This window comes from Sparus aurata, chromosome 8 (genome assembly GCF_900880675.1).
Source record: "Sparus aurata chromosome 8, fSpaAur1.1, whole genome shotgun sequence".
Taxonomy (NCBI): domain Eukaryota; kingdom Metazoa; phylum Chordata; class Actinopteri; order Spariformes; family Sparidae; genus Sparus; species Sparus aurata.
Genome location: NC_044194.1, coordinates 13,228,276 through 13,239,934, shown reverse-complemented (window position 1 = coordinate 13,239,934; position 11,659 = coordinate 13,228,276). Strand labels below are relative to the sequence as shown.

The 11,659-nt window shown below is 42.7% G+C and overlaps 2 protein-coding genes across 2 annotated transcripts; both read right to left on the bottom strand.

The window, feature by feature from the left end:
- Positions 1–23: 23 nt before the first annotated feature.
- On the bottom strand, positions 24–3,963 carry LOC115586566 (zinc-binding protein A33-like). Its single transcript, XM_030425712.1, has 6 exons — positions 3,571–3,963; positions 3,111–3,206; positions 2,711–2,941; positions 1,560–1,582; positions 1,360–1,478; positions 24–1,279 (listed from the first exon to the last, which is right to left on the bottom strand). The coding sequence occupies exons 1-6, from the start codon at positions 3,961–3,963 to the stop codon at positions 729–731; spliced, it is 1,413 nt and encodes a 470-aa protein (XP_030281572.1). The 3' UTR covers positions 24–728.
- A 456-nt stretch (positions 3,964–4,419) lies between these two features.
- rapsn (receptor-associated protein of the synapse, 43kD) lies at positions 4,420–11,530 on the bottom strand. Its single transcript, XM_030426561.1, has 8 exons — positions 10,296–11,530; positions 9,390–9,728; positions 8,605–8,763; positions 7,721–7,819; positions 7,460–7,582; positions 7,315–7,368; positions 6,918–7,117; positions 4,420–6,752 (listed from the first exon to the last, which is right to left on the bottom strand). The coding sequence occupies exons 1-8, from the start codon at positions 10,518–10,520 to the stop codon at positions 6,680–6,682; spliced, it is 1,272 nt and encodes a 423-aa protein (XP_030282421.1). The 5' UTR covers positions 10,521–11,530; the 3' UTR covers positions 4,420–6,679.
- Between the last annotated feature and the right edge of the window lie 129 nt (positions 11,531–11,659).

Here is an 11,659-nt window from a genome sequence, read left to right as displayed (position 1 = left end):
TTGTAATGTTTATTGGATCTAAGTTGCTGCTTAGTTTCGTAAGTGCTACGTGGATTTATCAGTTTTTAAAGGGACAGTTCACCCCAAATCAAATATAGATGTTTTTCCTATTACAATATGGTGCTATTTATTCATCTAGATTGTTTTGGTGTAAGTTCATGGTGGTATTAACTATAGAGATGCAGAGCTCCCAGTCTGGACCGCTACCTGCACGGCTAACTGGGCTTACTAGTAAATCGCGGCTTCAGTTAGCAGCAGTAAACGGTTACACTCTTGATATGCTGCCTCCCTATATTTTTGACAGGAGGCCAGTTCTTATATATTTTGGCAATGTGTAGATGCCGGCCCCCTTCTATGCAGTCTTACTGTACGGGTGTAGAATGAAGAAGAAAGTAAATAGTTCCTACATGAAACTGTTCACAACATGGTCTGTGGGTTATCTTGAGTAGCCAGGTCATGATTTCCGGATAGAGACATTGCTGTTTGAGTTTTTCAAATGGATTTTCTTTGCGCTTCGAGCACCACAAGCTGAGAGCACTCTACTTCTGTTATATTCGAGAGAGGGCAGACATCTCTACAGCTGCAACTCACACCAATACAATCTATGGATAGATAGCACTACAGGTGTGTACTAGATTCAGGGGTGAACTGCCCCTTTAAACTGCAACTTGTCCCTATATTTTATCAGCTGTAGCAGCTATAACACACACTCATACTGAGCTGTATGTCTACTCTACGTCCACTGTAATTGTCTGAGGACAGATGGACAGTGGGCTGGAGGTTTTCCCGTCTTCACACAACCCAGGGGAGAAGTACGGGAAAACCCTCTCTTTAAATTTGTCAATGAATGTGTGTATTGTAGTCGAGTCAGCAGCGTTGATGAAAACCACCTTTCCCTTGTCATAGTCCAGTTTGACAGTAATCTTTCCAGGCTTGTGCTTCAACGGCAGCTTGGTGCGAGGCGAGGTCTCGGCCCAGAATGAGTCTCCGTTGCACAGGCCGATCACCCAGAAACCCTCAGCGGGGTTGAAGAAGACGGTGCTCTTCCTTTGTATGGACTCTCTGACCACTCCGATGTACCAGTCTTTGCCTTGGCCCACATCTACAGTCCAGCTGTGCTTCCCAGACGTGAAGCTGGTGGCTCCTAGGACACACACACGGCTGGTGCAGCGCTCAGGGTTGTCAGGTAGGGGCTGCCTATTGCTGTATTGTGCACAGGTCAGCTCTTCAGATAACTTTAGGTTGGACTGGGCCGTGTTTGGATCCAGAGTGATGGGAACTGAAAGTGTAAACAAAGTTCAGTCCATTGAAAATGGTTCACAGTAAACATTTAACTTTAGCCATTATCTTTTTACCCACCATATTTGACAATGTTGGCCATCTTCATCCAGACTCTATACTTCAGTGATCCCAAATGCTTTGCAGTGTTAATCAGGATATCTCTGATACACTCAGGCTGTTGAGTGGTGCATTTGGCCCTGAAACATGTTACAATGGTTACAACATTGCCATGCGGAGGCAGTTTATATTAATTGGAGCAGATGAGGAGACTTGCATACCTTTTCTTTGTCTGCTTGTAGTCCTGAAGTCACAAAACAAAAGTGAAGAAAGGCATCGTATCAGCAAAATGTGAACATGCACATCACATGTGGGTATACGGCTATTGGAGAAAGCGTAACGCGGGCACAGCGACTCCAAAACACAAAAATTCAAATGGACAAAGTTTCAATATCAGTCAGGATGTTTTGTCAAGTCAAAATGTTGAACAGTGGCCATCGCATTGTATACGCCATCAAACCTTCCAAACGAGTGGGAATACAGAGACAAGAAAACAACAAATGTATCGAGTACAAACATGAAAGGAAAAAAATACACTCTTCACCTACATTATATATATTTTTTTTGGTTGTTTGTTGGTTGGTTTGTCAGCAGGATTACACAAAAACTACTGAACGGATTTCCACAAAACCTTTATAGAGGATAGGTCTCAGCCAAGAATAGATAACTGACCCATGCTAGCAGCGTGGCTTGGGTGGCAATGTCTACCTGTCTGTTGACTTAGACTGAGATTTTATCATATCAAGGGGAAATTCCATCAGACAGACAGTAAACAAAAACAGCACATACAACAACAACAACGTCACAGTAAAATCGCTGTTTGGCTTGACAGAGCACCTGTAGACACTTTTAGTGTATTTTTTTTAATTATAGTTACCACTGTCAACAAGCAACACCTTAAATATATCTAGATTTACAAGATCTAAGTTTGCTTCAAATGATTCACAATCTTGGTTTCATTTCAGACCCCGAGATGTTTGAATCAAGTCAAATCAATAAGTAAATTCATCTTTGGCTGGAGATATTGTGGTGGAATACATTTTAATGTTTCTTGTCTTCTAATGTAACCTACAACTATTTATGATATTTTTCAAATTTTTTTTCATTTTTTCATTTTATTTGTTTTTTATTTGTTGTCGTTTGTTTATCATCCTGGCCATGGACGGACAACCTATCATCACATAGCACTTATTGGTTCATACTTATTGAGGAGTGGTGACCAACATTTGGATCTACAGACGGGATGCGTGGGATCCAAATCTTGTCCACTTTAATAAATTAGTGCTTCGGGGTCAGTGCAGGTGTTACTCTTATCAAGGTTGAGAGAGATTTCCACAGTGCTGTGTTGTGGAAATAAATGCTGTAAATGTACCTTTAAAAACGGTAAATCCTTCGCTGTGAGGGCCGTCTCAATATCACTGATAGTGGAAGACATAGTTTTGATCTGCTGCTGGAGGGTTATCAGCTTCTCGGACATCACCTGGTTCTTGATTTCCTCTTCCCGTTTGAGCAGCTTCAGTCTCGTGTCCTCCTCCTCGAACAGAAACATGTGAAGCTTCTCAAACTCCTCCTTGATTGCTTTCTCACTCTGACGAGCTTGGGCCTGTAATGTTGAGGAGGCTGGTTATTCTCAGCAGTAAACAAGGGGAATTTTTGTGTTTGCGTGCACCTGTCAGCGTGGCACTTTCTGGAAAGTGACTAAACCAGTTGATAAAGGTGTGAGAATAGGTCATCTAATGGATGATGACAGGATGACTTTAGTAACTTTTTACCTGAATATAGGTCTTTGTTTCCTCCCATCGCTCTTTTGTCTTGTTCAGTATTCTGACCTTTTTCCTCAAGGTCTCCAGCACGGCTGTAATTTCTTTCTAAAAACATTTATAGAAGAATCATGAGTTGGAATTTGGGGCTGAAAAAGTTTCTTTGTGATCAGAATGTATTAACAACTCTCTTGATTGTCTATTTTCTGCTTTTCAGTTGAATATTTTTGTAAGCTCCATTTGTTTAGATTTAAATGAAGATGTCTCCTTCGACAATATCTTGATATTTCTATTATATAGAGAAAACATTTGACATGTGAATCTCCCTCTACGCCTAAAAAGAACTACACCCACGGTGGAAAACAACAGATCTTCACTCTCACAGATAACTTACTGAATGCTGCTTTTTGTGTGTTGGAGTGTATGTACTGTAAATCCCCTTGTTATTTCCAAGTTTCTATTTTTACTCTACCTTCTTCTGTTGGGCCGCCTCCCCCAGCGGGCAGCACTCATGAACTCTGTGCTGGTTTGATGTCTGGCAGACAAGACAGATGGGCTCTTCGTCATTCTGACAAAACATCTTCAGCGCCTCATTGTGAAGTAGACAGTCTTCTTCATTCCTGTTGGTCTTTCGCACCTGAAATGTGTCGGCAGCTATCTTTAGAGCCAAGTTGATAGGAGGCCTCCCAGAGACGGCCACGGTGTGACACACAGGACATTCTCGACATCCTTTCCATTCCCAGAAAGCCCGTAAACAAACTCTGCAGATGTTGTGGCCACATTTGAGGAGAACAGGAAAGGTATAAATGTCCGAGCATTGAGGACAAAGTAAGTCCTCCTCAGAGAGCGAGTCCGTTGCGGCCATCAGGTTTGAAGTGCCTCCTGTCATCTGATGTTACTGGAAGTCTTCCCTTCCTGCTCTTCAGGTGTGGTGACTTGAGGCGGTGCAACCTTGAACGCATGGCTGAAATTACTGTTAGTGCTGGCAAACGAGTATGACTGGTTCACTACCTATCAAGTATTCTATGTACTTCATGTAACACTTTTTATTATTAAGTGATGAAAGGAGACTGATATTCACTTTCAGTGTCAGAATTGGTGACAAAAATAAATGAATTTAATATTGTTTACACCCCCAGTTCATGTTTGAACTGAGAAATATTTCATATCAGCCCTGCTGAGCTTTAGGCTCACCACTGCAACGTGTGGCAATGCTGAGTCACACTTTTTTTGGCAAGTGTGACCAAAATAGTTGCAGTCTGGAGCCCTGTTTAAAAACACTGACATACAGTATATCATGTGAAAAAACTTCACACTTAAATTCATTTTCAACGCACTTTATTTTCCATTTTCCATGTTTCCATATGCGACACAGTACCATGGTTTGACTCAATGCATAAATATATTAACAATGCATTTTAGTCAGACTCTAAATCAATAAAATCACGGTTATATCAACACGATGTCTAGAAAAAACATAACAATTCTACAAGTATTTAAATGTTTTGTTATTACTGCATTAATCCTCCGAGGAAGGCAAAACTTCGAGGCAAAAACAGAGGTAGTTTAAACCATTAAATATGAGTGGCTGTGCTGTCAGTAAAATCGTATTTATACCCTAGAACCAAGAGTAAAAAGTGTCGATAATATCTTTGCGTTACATCGATTGTACTACACGTAAACAGACAGAGAATCAGCATTATTTCGGATGCAGAGACCTCAGACAGGTGCTGTTCAGGAGTGAGGTCAAAATGAAAGAAACATAAGTGCTTGTGCAGTAAAAGTTAATTAGGTTAGTTGGGTCAACTTACTCACATGTTGAACGGAGAAAGAATCTAAATACTTTATATTTTAAAGCTACAGTATTCGTCAAGTTTGATGATTGATTACAAGTGTTTGAAAAGGGCTTAAAGGGCAGCACCAATTCTACACATTAAAGTGTGTTTACACGTTGGGGAGCACCACTGCGCATGTGAAAAAAGTAGTTTAAAGGCTTTTTTTGGGTCCAGAGGAAGCTGCATGCCATCAGTGATGTCATGTAAACGCTCTCTAGTTTGCATTATGGGTAATGTAGGCGACAAGCTCTAAAAAGAAAGAAGAATACGTGGAATAAAAAAGGCGATGCCTCATTCTGCTGCAACGATTTTGATCATTCTTATTTAAACTGTACATTATGAGTCCAGCAGTGTTGCTCAAAGCCTGGTGCCTACATTACCCGCAATTCAGTGTAACTACTGAGTGACATCACTTGAGGCAATTTATCAAAATTCCATGCAGCTTCCTCTGGAGCCACAAAAGGCTTTAAACTGTTTTTTTTCACATGCAGTAGTTATTTCCACACGTGTAAAATTAGTGAAGTTGATTTTAACTGATGAGGCTTTTTTTTTTCTAATCACAAAATTTCTAAAATAATATATAAAGGGATATGAACGATAACAGCAACTGTATATTAAGAAATACTATAATTAACAATATTGAAATAAGTAAAGACACAGTTTCATGGATACATAATCTGATGTAATCCAATTTTGTTGCTTTGCATTGTGAGTAAAACATGCAACAATAAATAATGTGATAGCTCAGGTTTACAAAGCCTCAGCAAGTAAATCATCTCAATCGAGATTTTACCATTAATCAATATTTACATACGACTACAAATACGAAAAACACTACATTAACACAAACTGTATGTAACTCCTCTAAATAATCATTTGATGAGTGTGATTGGTCAAAGAAGACCCTTTCCCAATAGGTGTCCTTCTCAACAAAATCATGTTGATGTCACACTTAAGAGTAAAACATTTCCAGAAATGGACAGAAAAGGAATTTCTATGAACACAATGTGTGTTGATCCTGCTCCTTAATCTCTCTGAATAAGGAGAAAAAACAGCTGCATGAACCTGTTTTGTAAAGACATACTAGTTTCTGAATGGTTAAGAGATTTTAGTTTTTCCTTTTTTTTTTTTTTTTTTTAGGTTTTACAAAACACCTCAAACTTTCAAAACAAATTAACATGAGAATAGTATGTACATGAATACAATAATAAATATACCATGTATGAAATCAGGTAAATTCAGAAATGGCTCTGTGTTGTGATAAAAAATAAATCTGAAAACCGTCGAGTATGTTGTGTAAAAGGTAAATACAACAATCACTGTGACTAAAATTAAAGAGTCATCACTGACTTTAATAAACAATTCTAATGCATTAACTAGCAAATACAAGTTAGAAATGCTCTTCGGACGGTCCATGTTCCTCTTGATTTAAATTCTGCAACAAACGGCCAGTCGTCAGAGACTATGTAGGTTCTTTCTTCTTCAGCTTATATGGAGATATAACAGTCTCAGTTACACCTCCCTCACTTGTGTCTTTCAATAAGGTGGACGCCTTGGTTGTGTCCTCAGAGCCGAACTCTGCGACACTCTGGGTTCAGTTCAGCATCCTGTGCACGGAGCAGTGGATTATTACTCCTCAAACATCTTCAGCACATCCTGAGGCTGCCTGCTGCTCTCAGATCAGTCAGGAGCCTGCGAGGCTTCGCCCCGTGTCTGCAGATCCAACGCACAAACACAGTCTCACAATCACACGAATCCAGGCTTCATGGAGGACTTGAAACATTTAGGACAACCCTTTGTCCCGTTTGTCTGCAGACACCTGAAAGGATGAAACAGCTGAGTGTCAACGGCTTTATATATGTTGAAAATAAAGATCATCAAGAACATCTCAGAAACAAGTCTACTGAATTTCTAATCATTTGTGTTGTCTCTCAATGTGTCAAAAACAATGAAAGGAGACAGCACACTGCGCTAGAATACCCACTTGAGATGGAAGATGTGGGAACAGGGTAAGGCCTGCAGTTTTTGGTCCCTGTCCCCGATGGACTCTCCACACATGCCGCAGTAGAGCTCCAGCTCCTCGACACACTGCAGGAACTTCACCACCTGCTCTCTGAGCTCCTCCTGCTGCCCCCGGCTGCGATAAATCCCTTCGCTCAGGCAGTGGACCTTCAGCGTACACAGCTTCAGGCAGATATCAGAGGAAGACCGTCAGCGTCACACATAGACTGTGTTTGTCTGTAATATACTAGCCCATATGATCATTTATTATTCAAATAATTTCTAATTCATTTCCTATGCAGTGGCTTATCGATTAAAGGACTCGTCTCTGCAGCTCAACTCGTGTGTTTTGTCTTGTGTCCTGTGCGAACACCAGTTACCTTGTTTCCAATTCCATCAGCCAATTCCTGTGCTCGCTGCAGGGAATCAAGAGCCTGTAAAGTACAGAATGAGGGGGTGTGTGTCAGAGTTACCAGGTGGAACTATTTTCTTTTGCAAGCTCAATTTATATCTAATCATAGATACCTTGTCAAATTCTTTCTGCACAAGCCAACTCTTTGCCACTCCCACATAAACGTGCGTTTGTCCAAGACGGTTTCCGATCTCAGTCATGATGGCCAGCGCAGACTCGTAGCGAGGGAATGCTTTCTAGATAGACGAAGAGAAACACCACGTAAAAAGCTCAGTATAATCGAAAATATCCCTGACAGAGTATTTTAGTGAGAAAGCACGGAAATATATGAACTAACGTAACCCAACAAGCGTGCACAAACGGAGGCTCCTTACATCAACGTCACGCCTGCAGCGGTGTATGTCTGCAAAGTTTAGTAGGCACAGGGCCTGCAGAGGACGGTCGCCGTGCTGCAGAGCAATCTTCATCGATTCCTGTTGAAGAGCAAGACAGAGATTTTTAGAGAGGAGAGTTTTTCTGACCTCCTCGCCTGCGTTACCAAAGCTCCGCTGAAATGATGGGAAATCATTTTGTATGATTTCTTTCTAGTTCGTTAGAGAGAGTTATAACACTTTAAACAGCCATAAAACATAATATGCATCCTAAATTAAGTGTCATTATGGATGCAACTATATTAAAGGTTGCTTTCAGTTAAGCTGCATTTAACTACTTTCTACTACTTTCACTTTCAGGAACATATTTCATTCAACCGTGTATTTTCACATAAACCCGACTGAGGGCCAGAGAACGTGACACGCTGTTGTTCCACCTTTTGGACTCCTCTCGTGCTCTGGTATTCTAAATATGACGAGATGTGTAAATTGTTTGGCTAAATGCGTTTGGCAAATGTAATAAATCTGAAATGCATCCTGCTGTCTTGTTACTATACCTTTTACACTCCAAGGCAATGACATCAAGATATTTTTCACCCTCGGTACATTATTAGAACACAGTCAAGACTAAAGCCACCCACTTCATTAACACTTTAAACCTCGGTGAGCATATTTTTGTCGAGGTCTAAGGCCTGGTGCAACACAACAACTGGCGCCTGCACCTGTCCAGAGAGAAACATCTACTGTACCGGCAGCTCGGACACCCGAACAGTCAAAGGCGTCGGGGGACGTTGAGAGGAAACAAAAACTGTGACATTCTCCGCAGACTTATGTAAGTTTGTCTTTGTGGGGTGCATCTCTTGTGTGTTGGTTATATAAAACAATACCTCACAGCATTCCATGGCGTCTGGCAGGCGCTCCAGTTTCCTGTAGGCGACAGACATGTGGTACTGGCTCATGGCTCGATACTTGAGGCTCCAACCTTTGCCATAGTCATTGACGAGCTCAGCTGCTTTGCAGGGGAAGAACAGGGCTTTCTCATAGTCCTGTTGGCAGAGGTTATTGATGAGTAAGACCTCTGATGTCCAATTATTGGCCACAAATGGCAGCAGAGTCAGAGGTCCAGTTTAGATACTACTGACACAGACTTCTTGGTTTGTGTTTCCCTTCTTGTGTTTCCCTTCTTGAATCTTATCTTGAGATCAGGCTCATTATACATTTTCTGTCATAAAATGATGGGACCTATGAGTGCATTCCTCAAACGCTACCTCACCACAATCCCATTGAAACCAATCCTCCCCTGGAAGCCGAGGGATTACTCTTACAAATCTCTGATGTCAAGGGTACTACATAAACCCCTCGCCAGCCAGCCGACTCACTCCGCCCTCTGTTTCACAATGACCAGCACTACATGAGCTAACCATTGATGATGTTTGCGTGGATGCTCTGCAGTGTTGTCATACTCTGGCATCAGTATTATTAATTGTGCAAAACAGACACTTAAACAATCCATTTGATGTTTTGCCTAACAGGTCTGTCAAAGTATTCTAGGTCTTTTACAGCTCTGACTCGTTGTCTAGGATATCTCATGTAGAAATCATTTAACAGACGATGACTTAAAAAGGCCATTCTGAGCACAGGCTAAGATGTAGAATTTGCCGTGCAGAAGTACCTTCAGCTGCACGTAGATGTTGCCCAGACTGCAGCACACTCTGCACTCCAGCATCTTGTCGTCGTTGTTGTGTGCGTAGCGCAGGGCCTTCTCGTAGCTCTCCAAGGCTTTCTGGAAGACGCTGAGGCCCAGGAAGGCGTTGCCCATGCTCAGACACACCTGGCCGTTGAGCTGCAGGCTGACCGTGGTGCCCTGCATGTTTAAGCAGGTCTTGCAGTAGGACACCGTCTTCTGGAAGTCGCACAGCTTCTCGTTGCTGCGCGCCAAGTTCAGGTATCCCTCGGTCAGGTAGTCGGGGTCCTCCATCTCTCTGGCCGTGTCGATTTGATCGAGAGCGTACTGCAAAGACAAGGTAAGGTGAGGGGCAACTTCCAGGAAAGCTTAATTCAAGTAGAAGCTGGATAGAAGAAGAAATAAAAGACCTAAGGCCTCTGCTTTATGAAGTCCTCGTTAAAGCTGTGTGAAAGAGTGTGGGTGCCGCCTGAGTAAAGATAATTATGTCAACAAGACACCCCACACTGATACTCGGGTTGCAGGGCACTTATTTACTCTGCATCGCATGGAAGCCACAAATTAACCCATGCTTCTCAAGATCACTGTAAATGGAACCAATGAGGCGACTTTTGACCCCCTTGCGTTCAACAATCACTGCCAAAATGCTGCTGCAGCAGGAACTGTTGCAGACACGATGACATATAAAATTGAGTGGCAATACAGTGGCATTCAACCTCTCTCTCTCAAACACACACGCGCGCGCGCTACAGCTGGTTGCATAACAACATATGATCTGCCTTAAAAATGTGAGAAATGTCTTAGTGTGAATTATTTAAAATCAAAACGACAACACAGCTATCAAAACATATTTCACCCAAATTAAACCTTTGAAAAATTGCGGACTGTTCCTACCTTGAGCATGTCTTTGTATTTTCCCATTTCTGAGTGAGCTGTAATCAGGCACCCCAACACCCGAAACTTCCCCCCAGGATCTGAGGTCTTCTCCAGCACTTTTGTCCACACATGCAGGGCTTTGTCTGTCTGGTTGGACTGATACAACCTCAGGCCCTTCTCTATCTGCTGCTTGGTTTGGTCCTGGCCCATCTCTGGTGCAAGGCGCCTCATAAAAATATTCATTCGTTTAGGCCATGCAATTTCAGTGAGGCAGCAAGAAAGTAGATCCTTGCCATGCACAGTACAACTCCAAAGAAGATCCCTTGAAGATGATCCTCCTGAGAGGGTCGGAGCCAGAGGGCCTACAGGATCCCGCTCTCTCAGCTCCGGCTGTGCTGAGACGTAGAGGAAACCGGATCCACCGAAGTAAAACGGCAACACAGCAAGACCATTATCACCAGAGAGAGCTGGGAAAATACCTTCCCCATTTAACCGTGCGATGATCCCCCCCGTTCAAAAAATTCTCCCCAAGATTTCCGCTTGAAAAATGCCAAAGAAACACGTTTCCCACCGGAGCGCTAGCAGTGATATCCCAGAATATCTACTCCCTCCACACCCCAGCGAGAGGAATTCTCAGCACCGACCCCCTCCACCTTCCTCCTACTGCTGGCGCTACAGCAGATGGCCTTGTCACTCTAGACCATGTGTCCCTTCAGGAATTCTGTCCTGCCCTCAGCAAGCAGTCCCAAGGTCACTACAGCTCCTAGCAATCTACCTTCACACCAACCCTCACTCGCTGGAACACTGGACTGCACATTTTTACATCACAACCCTCTGGAGCGTTAAAAACACATCCACAAATGGATCCCAGCAGACTCTCACATCATGTGGGGGGTGTGAACTGTGATACAGGGGCTATAAACAGCTTTATTGCCCAACATTAAGGGACTTGCATGTCAGATGAGGCTAGTGGTGGCCGTCAGTTCCTATTGGGAGTTCTTATGGAGGTGCATATGTGCCCCCAGAAACCCCCACCCTTCATCTTGGCGTCAGCAACTGATGCTTAGAATAGTTCACAAAGTCTGACATGTTACTGGGTTTGGGTTTCAGCTGCACAGCCTCCTGCAGCACATCAATGGGATCAAAGTTCTGGCCTCTCTGTAGTAGCTTTCTCTCCTTCAACCCCCCCCACCCAAGGACAAAACAGGCACCTTTATCTCCTCGCCATTCACAAGATGCATGACCAAAGATAAATACTGCTGGGAGTTATTGTTTTGTTGAGCCAGTGCAGAATTTTTCAAAATGCGTCGCTGCACAAGAATGAAAGATTCTAATTCCCCCGGTAATAAACATAACAGTGACATACAGTTCGTACATGAAGA

Coding starts and splice junctions, on each gene's coding strand:
- LOC115586566 (XM_030425712.1), bottom strand. CDS start 3,963: ATGGCCGCAACGGACTCGCTCTCTGAGGAGGACTTACTTTGTCCTCAA. Junction 3,207..3,570: donor AGGCGGCCCAACAGAAGAAG/GTAGAGTAAAAA, acceptor AAATGTTTTTAG/AAAGAAATTACAGCCGTGCT. Junction 1,583..2,710: donor AGGATTTACCGTTTTTAAAG/GTACATTTACAG, acceptor TTGTGACTTCAG/GACTACAAGCAGACAAAGAA.
- rapsn (XM_030426561.1), bottom strand. CDS start 10,520: ATGAATATTTTTATGAGGCGCCTTGCACCAGAGATGGGCCAGGACCAA. Junction 9,729..10,295: donor AATACAAAGACATGCTCAAG/GTAGGAACAGTC, acceptor TTGTCTTTGCAG/TACGCTCTCGATCAAATCGA. Junction 7,820..8,604: donor ACGCCATGGAATGCTGTGAG/GTATTGTTTTAT, acceptor GCTCTTCAACAG/GAATCGATGAAGATTGCTCT.